General features: G+C 38.9%; 2 protein-coding genes across 5 annotated transcripts in view; one reads left to right on the forward strand and one right to left on the reverse strand.

The window, feature by feature from the left end:
- Window positions 1–18343, forward strand: part of phf11 (PHD finger protein 11) — a 959893-nt gene that overhangs the window by 712684 nt on the left and 228866 nt on the right. The window lies entirely within an intron of this gene.
- LOC103391766 (probable 2-ketogluconate reductase) lies at window positions 1420–3116 on the reverse strand. Its single transcript, XM_008328165.3, has 5 exons — window positions 2735–3116; window positions 2464–2635; window positions 1899–2077; window positions 1715–1811; window positions 1420–1537 (listed from the first exon to the last, which is right to left on the reverse strand). Exons 1-5 carry the CDS (start codon window positions 3108–3110, stop codon window positions 1420–1422), a joined length of 942 nt encoding a protein of 313 aa, XP_008326387.2. The 5' UTR covers window positions 3111–3116.

Here is an 18343-nt window from a genome sequence, read left to right on the forward strand (position 1 = left end):
GTTGAAGCTCTTCTGTTGCAGCATTTTATATGTTTTTAATTGAAAATTGTTATGTTTTGGACACATTATTTTCCATGACATCACATTTCATTTTTCCCCCAGAGGTGTCAGTAAATCAACACGTCCTGTTTCCTGTGGTGTTGTTTTGTTTTTGTTTTATTATGTCGATGAAGCTCGTCATGGGAAGGTATGTAGTAGATCAGTCTCTACTTGATAACGAATCGTTAATTGTTAAATCTTATGCATTTGATGGTTGTTTCTAAGGTAGCTAAAGGTCTGGTTTTGTTCCATAAACACCTCATGAATCCACACTTCATGTCCACACTTTTTTTTAATTTGTTTAAAAATTATTTTTAAACAAATTAAAAAAAAATTGTAAGCAAGTGTAAATGAAAGCCGCTCTCACAAACATCTTAAATTATCTGACGGAGTTAATATAGAAATAATAAAATAAAGTAAATATATTGTGCAAAATTAAATAAAATACTAAAAACAAGGAACAACAGAAAAACACTAACCTCTCCCACAAAGTCCGAAGAAAGAGGCAGAGGTTGGGTGTGGCTGGCTTTTTATATAAAAAAAAAATACACGTCAAGTTTCCGCCCAAAAAGGACCAACCCACATCCATCAGGTAGAACAAATAAAACAATTTTGTGTAATTATAACTAGTTATAACTACCAGTTGAACTGAACACTGTGAACCCCCTGATTCTGAACAAATCACTGAACCCAAGTCTTTGACTTCCCTTACACCTTAGTATCAAGAAATACCACACAGCACGCATTTATACCCAAAACCATCTGAACCGAATGGAAATGATGTTTATTTATATTTTTTATTTTATTTTTGTCTATGGTGGTGTAAAATAATTCCCTTCCAAATCCACTCAGATAATCAAGCTGAACCTGGAGGCGAGATTGCTTTGTCAAGTGACTATTTCACGGTCAGGCTTGTTGTCTTCATGCTCAGCCTCATTTGTTTTCTTCATTATAAGATTATAACATTACCGAGCCGAAATAAAATAAACAATCATTCTCAAGACATTTTTTTTATCTTGAAAAACTATTTTGCACTAATAATCTGATGTTGATGAGTTTAGGTCTCAGTAGATTAAATCATGTACGGCCTAGAGATGGGAACCGTGGCAGGGAAGAATAAGAACCTAACTGTTTTATACATATTTACTTTAAATGTATTCTGCACCGGGTAGGGACCCCCCAGGCCTGAGTTTGACACGTGTCCTATAGACTTCATTTACTTCTGAAACCAGTAAAGCAGCTTTGACATGAAACAAAAGTGTGAGACCATGAAGCTTTCTTTATTGTCTTTATCAATCTGAAATTGTACAGGTTGCTGCTGTTAAAACGTGTGTTTATTTCAGGTGTTGCAGCTTGATTTCATTAGGAGTTGGTAAACCTCTAACCACAGCCAGGGCGTTGTCGGCCATTGTCTGGAGCATATTTGCGATTCCAGTCGTAGTATTGAAGCCGATGTGGGGTGATGAGCACGTTGGGCAGGTGAAGGAGAGGATGATCACTGTGAGACATGAAGCACAGGAGGGAAAGGGACTAAGATATTTCAGTGGACCAATATACGATGGTAATTGGTTGAAGGATTTGTCAAGTATTTGCTTCTTGTATGTGAATGTGTACTATACAAATCACACATTTTTGATGTTTTTCCATCTTTTACAAATACATTCTGAGAAGAGACCTGGGTAGAGGTTCAGGATGAGTCACGTCTAACGCTGCAGCACGGATCGTTCCAGTCTGAAGAGCTGAGATTAAAGCATCTTGGTCCAGCACTTGACCTAAGACGTGTGAGGGAGCAAAATAGGAGCAGAAGATTAGAGTTTTGGGGTAATTCCTGGAGGGATAAATGCAGTTTCTTTTGGCACCTCTGCTGATGTTGATGAGTGTAACCTCTGGTTTCATCAGTGACAGCTCTCTGTGGCTGAGGAGGCCCGTTGTGCTAGGCGTCAGCTTGACAGCGATTATGACAAAGTCTGACCTCCTCAGCAGGTCATCCAGGCGTTCACAGTACGACGCTCCTACTGACTTTTCATCTTCCAGACTCCTAAGAAGAAGAGGAGTTTTATTCCTGATGAAAACCCACTGGTTAAATTGGTTAAAATACAAAGAAAAAAAAAAAGGTTTAGAAGGTTTAAAAACCTACCTTTTCAACACAAATATTTAAAAAATATAAAGCGTTCTGTCAACAACGCACAGAAAATATTGTCTTATGCGATTAATTCATGGCATTTGTCAATATTCTCTGAGCTAAGCTAAGCTAATACCACCATAATACCATTACCGCCCACTACTGGTTTTATTTATTACACCGTTGACATTACTTGGAAAAGAAAAGAAAGTTGTGGGAAAAAAAAAATCAAACAGAGACATACACCTTAACACTCTAACTCAGTGGCTGCTTCAGTCGACAAGGATATTTGATGTATTTACCTCTGCCTCCTGTTATGATACAGAACTTTCATTTCGAATCCTCTGCTTCTTTGTGCTACTTTGTATCCAATGTTTCCCATCCCAATAATTCCCAGTGTGGCTCCTGTTACCTCAACCCCTCTAAATCTTTCTTCCATTATGGACGGTTCAGTATCGCCAGCTCTTCTTAAGCCTGTGAGATGGAGAAAAAAAAATATGACTATCATTAATGTCCAACCTGAAGCAAACATGAGGCAAATATTTGGATTCTTGTTATTTTATCTTAATTTACTCTCAACAATTTTGCGTGCTGATGCCAAAAGCAGGCCCATGGCTAGGTCGGCAGTTGAGCTGCTCAATTTTCCGGGTGTGTTGGTCACCTTCACATTTCGACTGTTGATGTACTGTACATCCAGGAGTTCAAAGCCTGTGCCTCCGTTAGATATCACCTTCAATGAGGGAAGGGAATCCAGCAGATAACGTTCCACAGGTACGGCACTCCATACGAACAAGGCCTGGACTTTGGGGCCGTACAGGAGAGGGTTTTGTTTGAATTGATGTATGTTAATAACGTTGAAGTATTTTTTCACTATGACTGTCAGGTCGTCAACAGCTGATTGTTTATGCACGCCCTGTAAGACCAAGGCCCATGGTTTGTCTGAATCCATTTCCTAGTGTAGTAGAAGAAGAAAAAAAAGACTCAAGATTATAGTCTCTCTGGAGAGAAACTTTGAAGAAAGCATCAATAGTTCATGTCCTAGGACTATCCCGATGTAAACAAGTGCCCAACTAGAGCAACTAAAATATCTGCAATTGCCAAGGAACAACAAAAAGGTAACAAAATTCAATTGATGCAACAATTCATTGATGTTGCATCAAGATGAATTTTAAAGAAAATAGAAAAAACCTGTTGTACTACAGTATGACATCAGTATCACGAAAAGTACATGCTGTTTACACTAGACATCCCCTCAGGATACTTTGGCAAATGTTAGCAAATGGTTGTTGTGTTCTTAAGATTTGACTCGGAGATTGAGGTCTTGGTTTTCATCTCCCGACTGTCACTAAGAACTTTCCTTAAATTCTAAGGCCTAGATTCATATAGTGTATGTTTTTTTTTGTTGTTGTTGTTGTTTGTTATTTTTTAGTAAAATGTTGATGATTACGAATAGACTCAAAGCTTGTTGTGCATTAAGTTTGATGATCTGGCAAGCCCTGGAGGAAGCAGCCAGAAGAATGAAGGAGGAGGTTATTGTATAGTTATTATAAAGTTATGAAGCTGTGAATACACTGTCTCACCTGGAGATCCCTGGGTGAATATTAAGGTTCGCGGTGCAGAGGTGTGACAAACTTCTCAGCACAGGGCCTCACGCCTTCTGATTCTATTTTGTGTTCGCGCCATGTTTGTGTCATCTCGGCTCATCAATAATGTGGCAGTGACGAGGGTCTCATGGGGTACGACGCATTTTGTCACATTTTATGCTAAATTTGTGGGAAGAAATTGGCTGTCGAAAGTTAGCAGCAAGGTGTGCATGGACACAAAGGTCAACGTGTCTCGATTCAGGGAACCAATTTTTTTTTTTTTAATGAGGAGTGAAGCTAAAATAGCCCTCCTTCCGCTCACTTCACTTTATTACGATGAGTATTATTTTATTGTTTATACATTATTAATCAGGACTTTACTGTCTGAGTGCTGCCAAACTCCACCGGGACATCATATCTCTCACAAATGTCTGAGGGTAATTTTATGACTGTACAAGGACTGAGGGGTCCAGTAGGAATAAAACCCATTATAAGACTTGTGTATGTTTGTATGTCTGCAGCTACAGATATATATATATATAAATATATATATATATATATATATTTAACCATCAACAATTTCTCTTCAACATCTTGTCCAACACCGACCTGCCAACAGAGGCGAAAATACTCAAAGGAAAAGATTTGTTTATATGCAAATCAATAACCCATACAGAAATGATCTGCAGGTCTACACTAAAGAAACGGTATCTGGAGAGTTACTTTATGATCCAACGATAATTTGTTTCGGGAAGAAGTATCGCCCTGAAATACCGTGTAAAGGGGAGTGGTTTGTTTACTTAAAATAATAATTATTTAATTTATTTAATATTTAAAGTGGTTGTGAGTTTCATCCATCATACTTTGTATTTGTGGTGAAATATTTGCACTGTTCCCTGGGGTTTCTTCAGATCCTGTACTTACTGATATGCACGCAAGACACAGAAAAAGCACACATATGCAAAACTGTGAGTGTTTGAAGGGAAAATAGTAGAAAAACTCCTCATTGGTCCAATACTGAGAGTGAATCATCACATTTAAACTAATTAATAATGGAGCATTTGTTCTGACTTTTAACAAAGTAGGCTCAATATTAGTCTGGAGATTGGTGGCCAAGAACCTGGTGTCTATAAATGGGCAGTTTGTCTCTATTGTCACCTCTGTTCTGCACCAAAACAGGTCAATAATACTTATTATCGCCGATGGTTCATCATTCTTCCACTCTCTTGGCATGTAGCCAGTTTAGCAAAGCAGATTTGTCTTCACCCGGAGTCTTTCAAGAGTCCTGAGGGGCTGTACAATTAATATAACTGTCCTATTTTATGTACAAGGGTGTGTTTTCTTTTGGACCCCATACAACATAAATACAGGTTTATACATTGAGGTGAGACTCATAAGGAATCTGGAAGAAAGACTTTGATAATTAAGTTTATCTAAGGGTCCATTTTCTTTCCCTTTTGTCTTGTAAACTTTTACGTAGCATCATTAAATATAGCCATGGTAAAACTTGACTCGTCCCCAAAAATTCAAAATAAATATAAATATACATGTTCAGGCTAATGGTAAGGATTACAGACCAACCATGATGCTTCCTCAGTATGTATTTACTACAGCTTTTAACACCCAAAATGCATGTCTTAAATGAAAGAATAGTCACATCCTCTTCCAGCAGGTGGCACTAATCAGAGTTCTGTTACTGTTCCTGTTCTGGCCCGGAACTTACGTACTGTACATCAGTACCTATGTCACTCACTTACGCAGACTTACGCCTGGGAGCCATAATGAAGGGCAAACAGTTCCCAAAAAACAACACAAACCAAAGTAGCAAAATCCAATCTAAGCTAAACAATACAAATGTAAACGAAGCTGTCTTCCATGTATAACGCCACGTGACATTTTATTGTCCTCTCCACTCGGGAATTATTTCCTTTGCAAAGTACTTGGCGAGTTTTAACGCTGTACATCAGAATGATAGAGCGAGTATTTCTTAATAATATGTTTTGTCTTTTTACTGGGCGGAGCTAAACAGGATAAGATGCCATGTATAAAAGGTCCTTGGAAAACCATAGAGTACCTTTAGCTACTATGTTGACATATGGGTCGTGGGCGCACTTTAAATATCCAAACAAGTCAAGTCACTTTCTGTCTTTTAAAGACAAACCCTCCTGGTCTGATGATATCGGGATGCGACTGACCTCAGGGCATTAACTACTAAGGATTTACTGATTCTTTCACAGCAGTTAGTACCTGTTGTAGTCCATACTTTTTGAGTGGTACGGGGGAGGGGTGGATAAGTCTGTGGAGGACAGACGTCCTTGATTAATTTGTTGTTGGGTAGTTTCTGCTCAGCAGGCGGGGGCAATTCACCACATTGTTGATTCCCACCCAAGGTCTGAGGACACTTGGGGCCACAACAGCACAGGTCTGGTGATATATCATGACAAACTGTAGTGGTCACAGCCAAGAAAATGTGTGTTATTATTCTACTTCTGTTTCTCCCCTCTCTTCACACCTACTATGGTAACTAACTGTGGTTTTCTATATCCGTCAGGCACACACAGTGAGGAGAGGACTCGATATAAAATGAGTGCCTCCATTAATAGTTCTGACGCAATTATGCAAATTAGCCTACACACTGAAGAAACACAAATTTTGCTGTCAGCACTTCACACAGACTGAGTTGTTTGCTATAAATACAGGGACTGAGGGCTGATGTGATGACGACCGTCTTCAAAGATCAAAAACAAAAGTGCATTTATTAAAAAGCTGTTCTGAGGATGGAAGCTCGTTAAAAGGAGACGGGCATAGAATGACAATTATCCTGCTCGTAATTGTACAGAATTAGTCAAAAGTAGCATTTTCAAATTATCACCTGCTCACGAGCTATTGGTGGTTGAGGAATTGACACACGGCAGATACACAGTCACACAAACAGCCGATCAAAAACAGAATATTGAATTCACCGGGACACAGGCCCACATAGAAGGTAGCTAAAAGAGGATGCTACCTGCTTTGTTGGGTGATGGTTACTCCAGGTTGACTCTTAAACCAGTGTCGACACCCACACACAGGTCAGCTGACTTAATTAAACAGTCTTTTTGTATCTCCTCATTAAATATCTCTGTTTAAGTAATAATTTTCAAATGTACGTTTAACAGTCTTTTTGTATCTCCTCATTAAATGTCTCTGTTTAATAATTTTCAAATTTTCAAATGTACGTTTGTTTAACTTCTTGCTAACTTCTTTGGAATTGTTTGCCTTGGTTAGTTGGAATTTAAGGAAATAAATAATGTTCATCACCAACATCATCTTGGAGTCATCTTAGATCAGTGTTTCCAGAACTGTTTTCTAGGGACCCATATTTTAAAAGTCACAAACCTTCGCAACCCAAGTCAATAAACATTATTCGTAAACTCCTGGGAAACATGATGTGCCCCCCCAAAAATCTCTTGTGACCCACCTGAGGGTCATGACCCATGTCTTAGATTATAGATCTATTTAAGATTACCAATATATATTTTTTAAATCTATAAAGATATGATATTTCTCAAAAGTACCTTTTTTATTTCTGTTTTTTTTTTTTTTGTGATATATACTTTTGTAAAAGACTTCTCACCTTTTTTCTGCGTTATTTTGCTCTTCTTGGCAGTGTGTAAAAATAGCGTCAGAAGAGACTGAAGCTGAACATGTCAGGCTAAATCATTGATGAGCCATAAAACATATCAGAATTCATACCTCATCACATCAGAAATGGATAGGTTACTAAGAAGAGAAGAGCCACACCGGGTCAGAAAGTGAAAGCAAACGCCCAGGGCCCCTCACTGAGGGGGGCCACCAGAGAACGCCTCATTACATCAGTCTACATCAGCAACAGTTTTTTTGCAGCTCCTTTCAAAAAGAGTCACTGGAGTATGGACTGTAGAATGAGTACACGCACTGTGGCACAACATTATTATAGATACTCAGTGTAAGTGAAGATCTGTAGGTGTTGATGGATGGAGTGATGCTAGATATATAGATAGATAGATTTTTAGAACTAACATGCAGTTAGTTTAGCTGTATTCTTAATCCATTATCTCGCATGTGTCAAACCATCTTCAATCTTTACACAAAACTAAAGTTTGTTTCCAGATGACGAAATTCTACATTACAGATCTGGAGAGAAGGGAAAATATTAACAATTAAAGTCAATTGTTCAATTAATATTAAGTTTGACCCACGACTTTGTCCCAGTTTTTAATTTTGGCCCACTGTGAATTTGACTTTGACACCCATACTCTCTGATTAATATAAACATTAAGTTATTTGTACAGTATTGCCTTATTTGTGGCTACTATTACATTCTTATATTTATTTTTGCATTTGTTTTACATTTTTTACTAAATTTGGCAATTTTCTTAATTTTTGTTGCAGTTTTTTTTCATGCACTGCCTCATGGGGTAACAATCATGTGCAGAATATTTTTCTTTCAGAGAAAAGAAAAAGACTGTTTGTTGAGGGGATTTTGGAGGACAAATACAAATCATTCTAGCACTTGCAAATATTTGTTTACAAAACATTTGATGGCAGATAATGCAGTTGCTGATCGTCTTAACTGAGTAAACAAACTCAATCTCCTACTGTAGGTTTCTGGAAAGCTCCACCACCTCTGTGGACCAGTTCCCTCTTTTGCAGTGCTTATGTCATGCTGACTCAGTCTCTAACTACCGTTCCTGACTCCAGTCATGGCCACCTTTTCCTCACTGTGTCGTGGCTTCTTATTCATCGGCAGCCGCAGCAACATGCTCTAGTTCACAAGGCTCCGATTTTAAAAGTCAGTTAAAATGCTGCTTTCATGAAACTTAAATGTCCATTTTTTTCCTGGACCGAAGACAAAGTCCACCACCCAGCAGACACTTTTTGCCAGGAGAAATCAATGAAGTGCTCAAAGTTCTTAATCACAGTGACCTGCAAAGAGCCAGGCTCATTATAATGAACCCCCATCACTTACACTGCTGTCTCTGACCCTTAAAAACTGTAGTCGGCAGTATCCCTAGGAAAAGAATTGATTGTGAGTGTCTCTCCAAGGTTGATGCAATATTAATGTTTTGGGATCTTAGCCCGCTGTGTTAAAGACCTCCCTCCAGATGCTTCACATACGACAGATGACCTGTGGGAAACCGTGTCGTTGTTCCTGTTCCGTTTCTGTCTATTTCGACTGAAACTCCAGCCAAATTTAAGCTGGAAGTATCTTCAAACTTTTGGGGGTTTTCAGGGATTTTGGGACACCGGAGGGGAATTCTGTGGACAGGAGACATATCTGGGGCATATTTCAAGGCTTTTTCTCAAACAACAAAAAGGGAGAGTGGTGTAGATGTGGCCTAATTACCTGGAGTTTCCCACCAGCCTTTCAATTCAGAGGAAGCCTCCTGGATGAAAAAAAAAAAAAAGTAAAATTCTTTAGAAAACTCAGGCAAATGCAGCTACAGCCTACATTCACACCTTTGGAGATTATACCCATACAGTAGGTCTTCGCTTACAAATAAATCCTAACTCAATTTTAAAACCCATTGAAAATCCTAAAAAAATTCAAATTAATGGGAATGTTAGTTTGGACTTGGAAGAATATGAGTCACATTTAAAGCAGTGAGACGGAAGTTAAATTAGTCCAGAAACTCAGAAAAAACTTTGATAAACTTAAAGAAAAATACTAATGTACTAGATGAGCCCAAAAGCTAAACTAAAGCTAACTGTGCCAACATAGACACTATTTATAGTGTGAAAAAATGGTTAAAAATTGTAAAATAAAAAGTCGCCCTGGAAAACCTGGACAAGAGTCACCAAATTTGAAAGCTCAGGAATTCCCAAACGTTTCCGAAAACGTTACAGCTGTCCCAACAGGTGCGTTCAGGTACCGTGGGAAATCTGATGGTAGTGATTAAGGTGGTGTACCTCGTATCGTTCACGACAAGTGGTTATAAAAACAAATAATAAATACAAAAATAATTGAATTCAATTTTTTTTCTTATCTTCGCTTCAATTGGCTGAGTTGCCCCTTGGGACCACCCCTTTGAAAACCATTGGGCTAGAGTCTAGCTCGGTTTAATTAACTGGTTTACATCCAATGAACAAAAATGAACTTGAATCTGTACAAACATTCACATTGCTTTGTAGCTTGATGCTAACTGTGTGCATTTCAAACTGTTGGGTATTTTTATTATTGTAGATCAAAACAGGAGTGCTATTGAAAAACACTCTCTCCTTCCTATAGACGGACACATGGTCACTGTAAAAACAAAGAATCGAAACAGAGCGAAAACGTCTTAAACTCACACCAGACCTGAGAAGCCGCTGTTAACAAACAACGGTCTGGTGCTTTTCCACCGTAATCTTATGGTTTTGTGTTTTAAGGATGTGCCTTCGATCTTTGTCAGGCTCACTGAATCATGTAATCCTCAAGACACAAATACTTGCAGAAAACACACCCTCAAATGCCACAGACCCGAAGACGTATCTGGGCATCTGAGGGTGTGTGTTCATGATGCAATTCCTCAGTGGACGCACTGGGTTTAGTGGACTTCAACTAGACCGTTTATAAGAAATGGACAGATGTATATTGTCGGACCATGTTTTCAGAATCAGGCTTTGTTTTAATTAAAAAAAGTAACTGAAGAAAGTTTTTATTAACGTGTTATTTGTTAGATAAAATCAGAGTTATTATGATACTGGTTTTGCATAAATGTCAAAAAAACATCAGAGTTCAGGCTCGAAGCAGCACATTTTTCTGCAGAGCAGCTAATAATAATAAAAAAAAACAAATCTCTTTAGAATGTCAGCACCGTGTTGTGACAGAACGTCCATGTTAATATGACAGGTTTCTAATGTAAAGCTTGAAGGTCATGCACATTCAACATCTGACGTGACTGAATATTTAGACTCTTGATGACATAAACTTTTTTGCTACAGGCACAAATTAGTGTGACTTTAATTAGTTTAATAACTGTTAATATTAGAGTTGTTTTCGTTTTTCAATTTTAAATCTCCTGTCCTTTAAAAAACAATTCATCTTTAGATTTTCCAAAAACTCTTTAACAAAACTACAATAGATTAATACTAACCACAGGGGTATCATGAGCTCTACATGGATCCATTCGACATAAAAAGTCCTACTTTTCCATATTAACCCTGGTGCCGCAGAAGACACGAAAGCTTCCTTAGACTCTGGGCTTTAACCACGGTGAGACAGTTGGTAACAGTTTTTCTCCCAGCGTTACAAACTTTGTACAGTGAATTCAACTCTAACTCGTAGCTGTGCAAATGACACCAAAAATAAGAGTCCCATCGCCAGGACTATCAATATCACATTGCATGTTTATATTCATGCGTCTTCCGTACAGTGCAGCGGGTTCAGGGTTCGGCGCACGAGTGTTCTGTAAGCCTGCAGGCGTAACGGTGGGAGGTAAAGGGCTGCTCTGTTTCTCCACCTCACAGCTTCAGTATTGTGCTTCGATTGCTGAGCAGGTTGAGAATGATCAGTGGCGTCCTGCAGGAGTGCCTGATGACCCCCGAGTCAACCTCATCAGTTTTCCCCCCGCGGGCACTCGCCGCAGGAGCTGAGAGCAGGGCGGCTGCTGAGATGCTGTGCATGTATCCTGTCCTGCGGTGCTCCACAAGTCACACAGTAAAGGATGCTGAAGGGAAGCGGCCGCTGTGTCATGTACACCGGTGAAATATGGCTGAAAAGAAGGAAAAAAATATATAATAAATACAAAATCTCAGGGGGTGAAAATGAAACCTGGTGGCCAGGATTTTATTAAACCCGTGACACCATGGATAGTAGGGATACGGCTTCTCTGTGCTTCCAGAATAATCTTGGAGAAAGAGAAAAACATGTTTGCTGTTTTTCCATTAAAAAAAAAAAGAACAGCAAATAAACTCCTCTTTCAGAAAGTGAAAATGTGAAGTTAACTTTGTTATCAGGCAAAAGAGCAAAAGTTTTTTTTAAATAAACTTATTTATTATTTATTTATTTATTTCAAAATACCTATCAAAAGTTTGGAATCTTAAGGCAACAATTATTTCGGGCTGCACTCACTAGGGCTAGTTGCTGAAGCACGAATGCCCCGCCCTCCCCTTGACCTCCGCCGACCCCCACTCACATTACGTTAAAGGCAAGTCCGTTAACAGTCATGTATGACCAAGTGTACTGTGCTTCAGCACACCTCTTCCAACCATGCCATGTTAGCGAAGTGTGCCGTGCCCAAGTACGGCACATTTGCATTCACACTAGCCATTGAATCTGGACTTAAGGGCCAAACGTACGTGTTCATGGTATGATGGCCCTGGTGTGGATCCCCCGTCAGTTTGAATGTCATTTTAGTGTGACCTTGTCCTATCCACAGAGCTGGTAAGTGATCCACATTCAGCAGCAATCCCATCACACAGCTCATTCTGCCACACTCAATGTTTTCACAAAATGAACCTCTATAGTACCACTTCTCAGGCAAAGATTGGCAATCTGTTGAAGCACAATCCTGTCTTATAAACACAAACCTCTTTTTTTTCTTTAACCTCACGAGCAAAAAAAATGTGATGTAAAAAGATGCTCCGGAAAAAAGATTTAAGGCTCACGTTTGGTTTCATCTATCGCTGCAAATGATTTCTCAAACGGCGATGACTCAGGCAAAATATTACCCATAACCCTCCCGTCCGGAGTCGATCAGTCTGACACGCACACAAAAGAAATCACAAAGGAGCTCGTGCAACTGTGCTCTGTGTCTAGTTAATGTTCTATGGCTGGCTGCCAGGTTGTTATGTGACCTTTAAAGGTTCAGGGATGAACCAGTGTGGCACATTTGCATTGTGGCTGTAGAAAAAAGACCAGCTCAGCATAAGAGGAAGAAGTAGCAGGAGAAGAAGAAGTGAGGAGAGAGGTGGAGAGCTCATTAACACAGAATTGATCAGACCAGGTAGCATCCAGGCTGTAAAGCCAATATCCTTCAAAGGCTGATGTCTTTGCTAACACCACAACAAGTAATCAGTGGCCCTATTACAGAGAATACAGGAGTCTACAACGGCTCCGTAATGACTTTGTTTACAGGCTCTGAAGAATAATTATTCCGCATATGGCAATGCAGTGATCTGACTACAGACTTTTTAATTTATCCACAACGGGACAGGTTTCCCCCTGCAACGTAAAATATTGAGTCTTGGTGAGTTGTGAATTATTAAGAAACTTGGAAAAAAATATATAACACTGTGGAATAGAACTTTAACTTGTGCTCACAATAAAGACGGAAGTTTTACAGCCACCAGGGCGGCCACAAAGTGCACTAATCTCTACGAGAGGATTCTCGCACAGCCTATTACATTTTAATGTCATTTATGATGTAATGTGATCAGCAAGGGCGGGGGGATGGGGGGGGGTAGGAACTACATTAAATAACCCCACCCAAAAGATGTATTTAAAGTACTTTAAAGTTTCTTGATACTTTCTTGTAGTGTTCATGTTTTTGTTTTTTTTTTTGTTTTTTATTATATTGGGAAATGAGAAAAGTAACACACAATACACACCTGTAAGTTTATAAATATGTCAGACATAAAAAATACTGCAGGATAAAAGATTAACAGAAGTATAACAATGGCTAGCATAAACATATCAAAATAGTTAGCATAAACATATCAAAATAGCATAAACATATCAGTTAGCATAAACATATCAAAATAGTTAGCATAAACATATCAAAATAGTTAGCATAAACATATCAAAATAGTTAGCATAAACATATCAAAATGGCTTACATAAATGTTGCAAAAATAGCTCACAGAACAGATTTACTTTAAAGAAGCCGAAAGACAGGGGCCATAGAAAGATGCGGAGTGAAGAGCTATTTGAGGAGTTAATTAAAAAAGTAAATTTCCTATCCTGGTGTAAAAATGATATTAAGATGGCGGAGTCAGTCAATATTTTTTTTTTTCTCTGTTATTGCCAAACTTTATATTTTAGTTTCCATTTCATCTAGAGCCTAAGGCTGAAAACACACGCACCTACAAATTTACTGAGCTTGATATAGAAGCACAATAATACTTTTGTTTATTAAACCAACCCAAATAAATCATAGTTTTCTACTTCAATCATAGCTTAGAACTAAAACACACATAGATGAAATAAAAAAAGAGATAAAAATAACATTTTTAATAATTTTCATCTTGGCCTTTGCTTCACTTTAAATATGAATTTAATTACTTTTGATTCATTAAAATGTTTACTGACATATAATACTGGCACCGAGTGCAGGGTTATTTTTGTTCACATTCACCATCATCGCTGACACGGAACTATACACTGCACACAGCGTCTATGATTTCCTGCATGTCCAATACAATTTACATTTCCACACAATTTACTGTAAGTACATTCTTAGGCTATTCTTCAGGAACTGTGTGTCTCTACAGTATCACATTACTGTCTACGATAATATAATAAACACTAATATTCACCAGTACCAACCCAAAATGTTGAGCCAGGAGAGACAGAATATCGGTGATGTTTCACAGAGCGTTTCTCATATTTCTGTTACTAGAAGCTTCCGAAAACTCTATTCGCTGAAGACAGCTACAAGCCATTAAAAGATGAGTAAATCAAAGATCAAAAAGGCAGGAGTCCCTATCCATCTGTTTGGGGAGCAGTTCAGGGTCGTGGATCAATAACGTTTGATTCATTTTACGTTACTCTGTATGGTATTTTATGGTATTTCAAAGATAGAGAAATACCAGTGTTGGTCAATATCACAGCGTCAACTACATTGCAGCAACCGTTTCTTATATACGATCCCTGCAGACGTCACGTTATCCATCTTCAAACACAGTCAGTGCTAAAACACATGTTGGTGGGGAATGACTGATGCCGTCGTTGTGGTTTGAAGGACAGTGTCGGGGCAGTGGTGGAAGGACTGTAGATTACCCTGGGCTGCTACATCTTCATGACCGGCCCTTAAATGGGCCATGACATCATCTTCAAGTGGACGTCATAGATGATGGACACACCCAGTGGAGGAAAAGAGTTGCCCTGGGATGAAAGTGTGCTGCCTTTATGGTTTGCTTGACAAGTCTGTATTGATGCAAAGATCGTTTTAAATTATATTTTAAAATGTATCATGGTGCAGCTTCAGGATTAAGGGGGTATCTGAAGAGCAAAAAAAAAAAAACCCCTGATTAAAAAAAGGGACAAACTGAAAATGATTCTTTGTCTATCATACAACTAGCAAGATGGCTAATGAACACCTTTTTGGGGCGAACAAAAGCAGATGCTTGATCCCTTTCCTCTTAAAGTGAGCATATTTTTGCTTTCAAAAATTGCCGTCCTCTGGGCTTTTGTCGTCATGAAAAAAAGGCTTAATTATGTTTGTGTCGCTCCTGTGATATCCAGTGGGTTTTATTACAACATGCTGGCAACTAAACCTGGCTATGACAAGAGATTCCAGGCAACAACCTGCAAATGTGGAAAAGAAAACCCACCAGGATAGCCCAGAGACAACAGAAAGAAGAATAAAAAACAATTAGTTACTGTTCAAAGGGAAAGACGAACATGAGAAATGAGTTCCAACTAACACACCCCAAACTCATGCGCAGGGACAGGAAAGGCTGCGGGGACCTGTTATGTGTTGCTGAGAAACAGATGAAGAAGGCTTGGCAGTTCCAAGCAGCTTCAGGCAGCCAGAGGATGGAGTCACATTACTTCTTCTGTGCTACTGCTGCTGCTACGGGGAGAATGTTGCGGAGTCTGTCAGTGGCAGCCTCAGCAGTCAATCTATTTGCAAAAAAAAAAGAAAAAATCCCACAAAGCTCAGACAAAGAAACAGCTTTGGAAAGTACAAGGCTGTGGGAGTGGGAGCATCATTAGTCTGACCTGCTGTGTAATGGCTGTTCAAGCCCAGCATCACTGACACAGAGCTCAATCTGTCCAGGAGTCAAGGTTAGTACATGAATGACCCAAGGCCAGCTTTAGTGTAGCTGTTCTCCCTTTTTTTCCCCCAAGTAGTCCTGTTTTGACAAATTCTGCAGAAACAGTTGGTTTGACCAGGCGAGAAATGTCATGTCTTAACGGCCGGAAAAACATGTCACCAAATTGATCCCGTGCGATGTTGCCACCATGAGTTGGACCTTGCTGCTCGGAGTCAACAGAGTGAATCATAGAAGTCGTGTAAGGCTAAATAACAACACCCACAGTGACATGACAGGCAAAGGAACGGGATCATTTCACAACTTCAGACAACGATGGAGTTTATACGGTAGGAATTTCCTTCGGCATTCGAAAAAAATAAGAAGTGAGAACATTTTTTTTTGTTCCATACTTTATGTACCACAATGGAGTATTTGAAATGAAAAATAAATAAATTACCAAAATAAAGTCATAAAATTATGAGAATAGTCATAATGTTACAAGAAATAAGTCCTAAAAGTAAGTAGTCTTTTTATACTTGTGATGGTGATGCTAATGATGATGAGATGCTGATCAGCCAGACGATGACGTTTATTTGTGGACCCAGTGATAAAGAATAATTTCCCAAGATGCTCAACATATTTAATATTAACGCACTTTCGTTGTATGCTTTTCTCTTTTCTCTTTAAAACAATCAGAAACATAACAAGAAAAGAAAAGAAAATAACAAAAAAATGGCAATGGTTTCCCAAGTGGAGGTTGGGAGAGGGTGTCACTAGAGGCCCTGAGGAAATTTGTCAAAAAAAATGTGAAAAAAAAGAACAATAAAAAAGGAATACATAATAAATAAATACATGTACATACATATGGTGGTTTGCACCTGTTATCAAGCTGCTCTGCTCCTCAAGTTAGCGTATCATGCTAGTGCAAAAAAAAAAAACAGTTTTTGGCAAGAAAAAACAAGAAAACATTTAGTTTTAGTTTTATAAGTTTCTTATACTAAACAAATGTAATCATTGCTAAAACCGTGAATAAAAGTAAAAAATAAATTTATAAAAGATTCCATATATATTATGTAACATTGTCTATGGATTTGCACACAAAAAAGTTGTTGTTTTGTAACTAAATATATTGTCTGGATGAATTTGATTTCTATACTGCAACGCACAAGTCAGAGTGCACAGTCAGGAAGGTCAGCCCGGTGATGAACATATATGTATGCAGAACAAACATTTCCTGCACTTCACACGTGACATGATGGATGTTGTTTATTAAAGTATCCCACCAATAAATCACAAGAGTGATTAAGATACAAATTATCCTCCCTGGCTTTAAGAATAAATCAGGCAGTACCAGCCGATTGACTGTAACTGCTGAATAAATCACCTCGCTCTCTCTCTCTCACACACACACACACGCACACACACTCCAGAGCTCACACTCACGTTCAAACATGTGATTCAATTTTAAACCCATGGGTCGAGCACCAGTGTGACATTAGTGATTTATGGCCAATGGAAAACATCCATTTCCAATTCACTCAACTTCTGTGTGAGGTTTATGTGGTGCAGCAGTGCAGCCGAGGTTTTCATCTTCAACACTATCATCAACAGCTAATAACCCAACAGCTGTGAGTGTTTACTTCTCCCTCAACGGTGGCCAGCTTTAGTTAATTGATTGGTTTGTTGTCGCCTGTCATCAGTGTCCTATGCTTACCTTCTGTTGCAGATACCGGAGAAATATTTCAAACTCCGTAGTACAGTAGTTTTGTTTTAGCTGCGTTTTTCGGCTCACAGGAGGGAGAGTAATGAGGCGTATGAAAATGTTCAGGAGGAAAACAAGCCTCCGCAACATCACAGGGCGAAAATGCAGTGTGTGGTGGTCTAAATAAATTGGGGGGGCCATCCTTGGTTTTTATGTTTTACCCATATAATGTGACAAAAAGTGATTATTTTTCTAGTGCAACTCGGTTAAAACTTACATTAAATTGTCTTAACGATGAGGAAAGACATTTTAACTACCCCAGTATACTTACATTTTTATGTTCTTATGGCTTTTGCAGTATGTTGGGGATCATTACAACACTGAAAGATAATCATAATTCCAAGACGGTGCTTCCCAAATAGCACCGCGCGGATGACACGGCACCCAGACACACACTTCTGCACAGAGTTCTACATTACTTTTCACCTCGCCTTCTGAGTCAGACACACAGGAGAAGAAGGAAAAAAAAGCTTGGAGCTAAAGTTTTGCAGCGGTGGAAAACTTGCCACTACAGACTGTGACTTTTGAACCATCGCTAGCATGATCACAGGAGAGTGATGTGACTGCTGCTGCTGCTGTGCTGCCAACCCTAAGGTGCTGTTGTGAAAGGGGGAGAGCAGGAGAAAGGCCATTTTTCTATATGAGAAAATGTGTTTGCTGCATTTGACTTAGTGCTTGACTGGCTGGCCAACAGCTGGCGCTCCAGGAAAACCCTGGAGGGTTGTGTCATTTATTAATTCTATTTGACTGTGCCATTAATATTTAAAAAGACCACACAAAGTTGTTTTCCAGGTGCAGGTTTTTGGATGTTTGATCGAGAAGAACTTGGACTTGACAAGGACTTTGTTCTTCATACAGTGGGCTGACACCAGGGGAAAAAACAACTTAAACAACAATAAATAACATTTATATAAT

This window comes from Cynoglossus semilaevis, chromosome 16 (genome assembly GCF_000523025.1).
Source record: "Cynoglossus semilaevis isolate Cse_v1.0 chromosome 16, Cse_v1.0, whole genome shotgun sequence".
Lineage (NCBI taxonomy): Eukaryota > Metazoa > Chordata > Actinopteri > Pleuronectiformes > Cynoglossidae > Cynoglossus > Cynoglossus semilaevis.

Coding starts and splice junctions, on each gene's coding strand:
- LOC103391766 (XM_008328165.3), bottom strand. CDS start 3,110: ATGGATTCAGACAAACCATGGGCCTTGGTCTTACAGGGCGTGCATAAA. Junction 2,636..2,734: donor AGCACGCAAAATTGTTGAGA/GTAAATTAAGAT, acceptor TCCATCTCACAG/GCTTAAGAAGAGCTGGCGAT. Junction 1,812..1,898: donor ACTCATCAACATCAGCAGAG/GTGCCAAAAGAA, acceptor CACACGTCTTAG/GTCAAGTGCTGGACCAAGAT.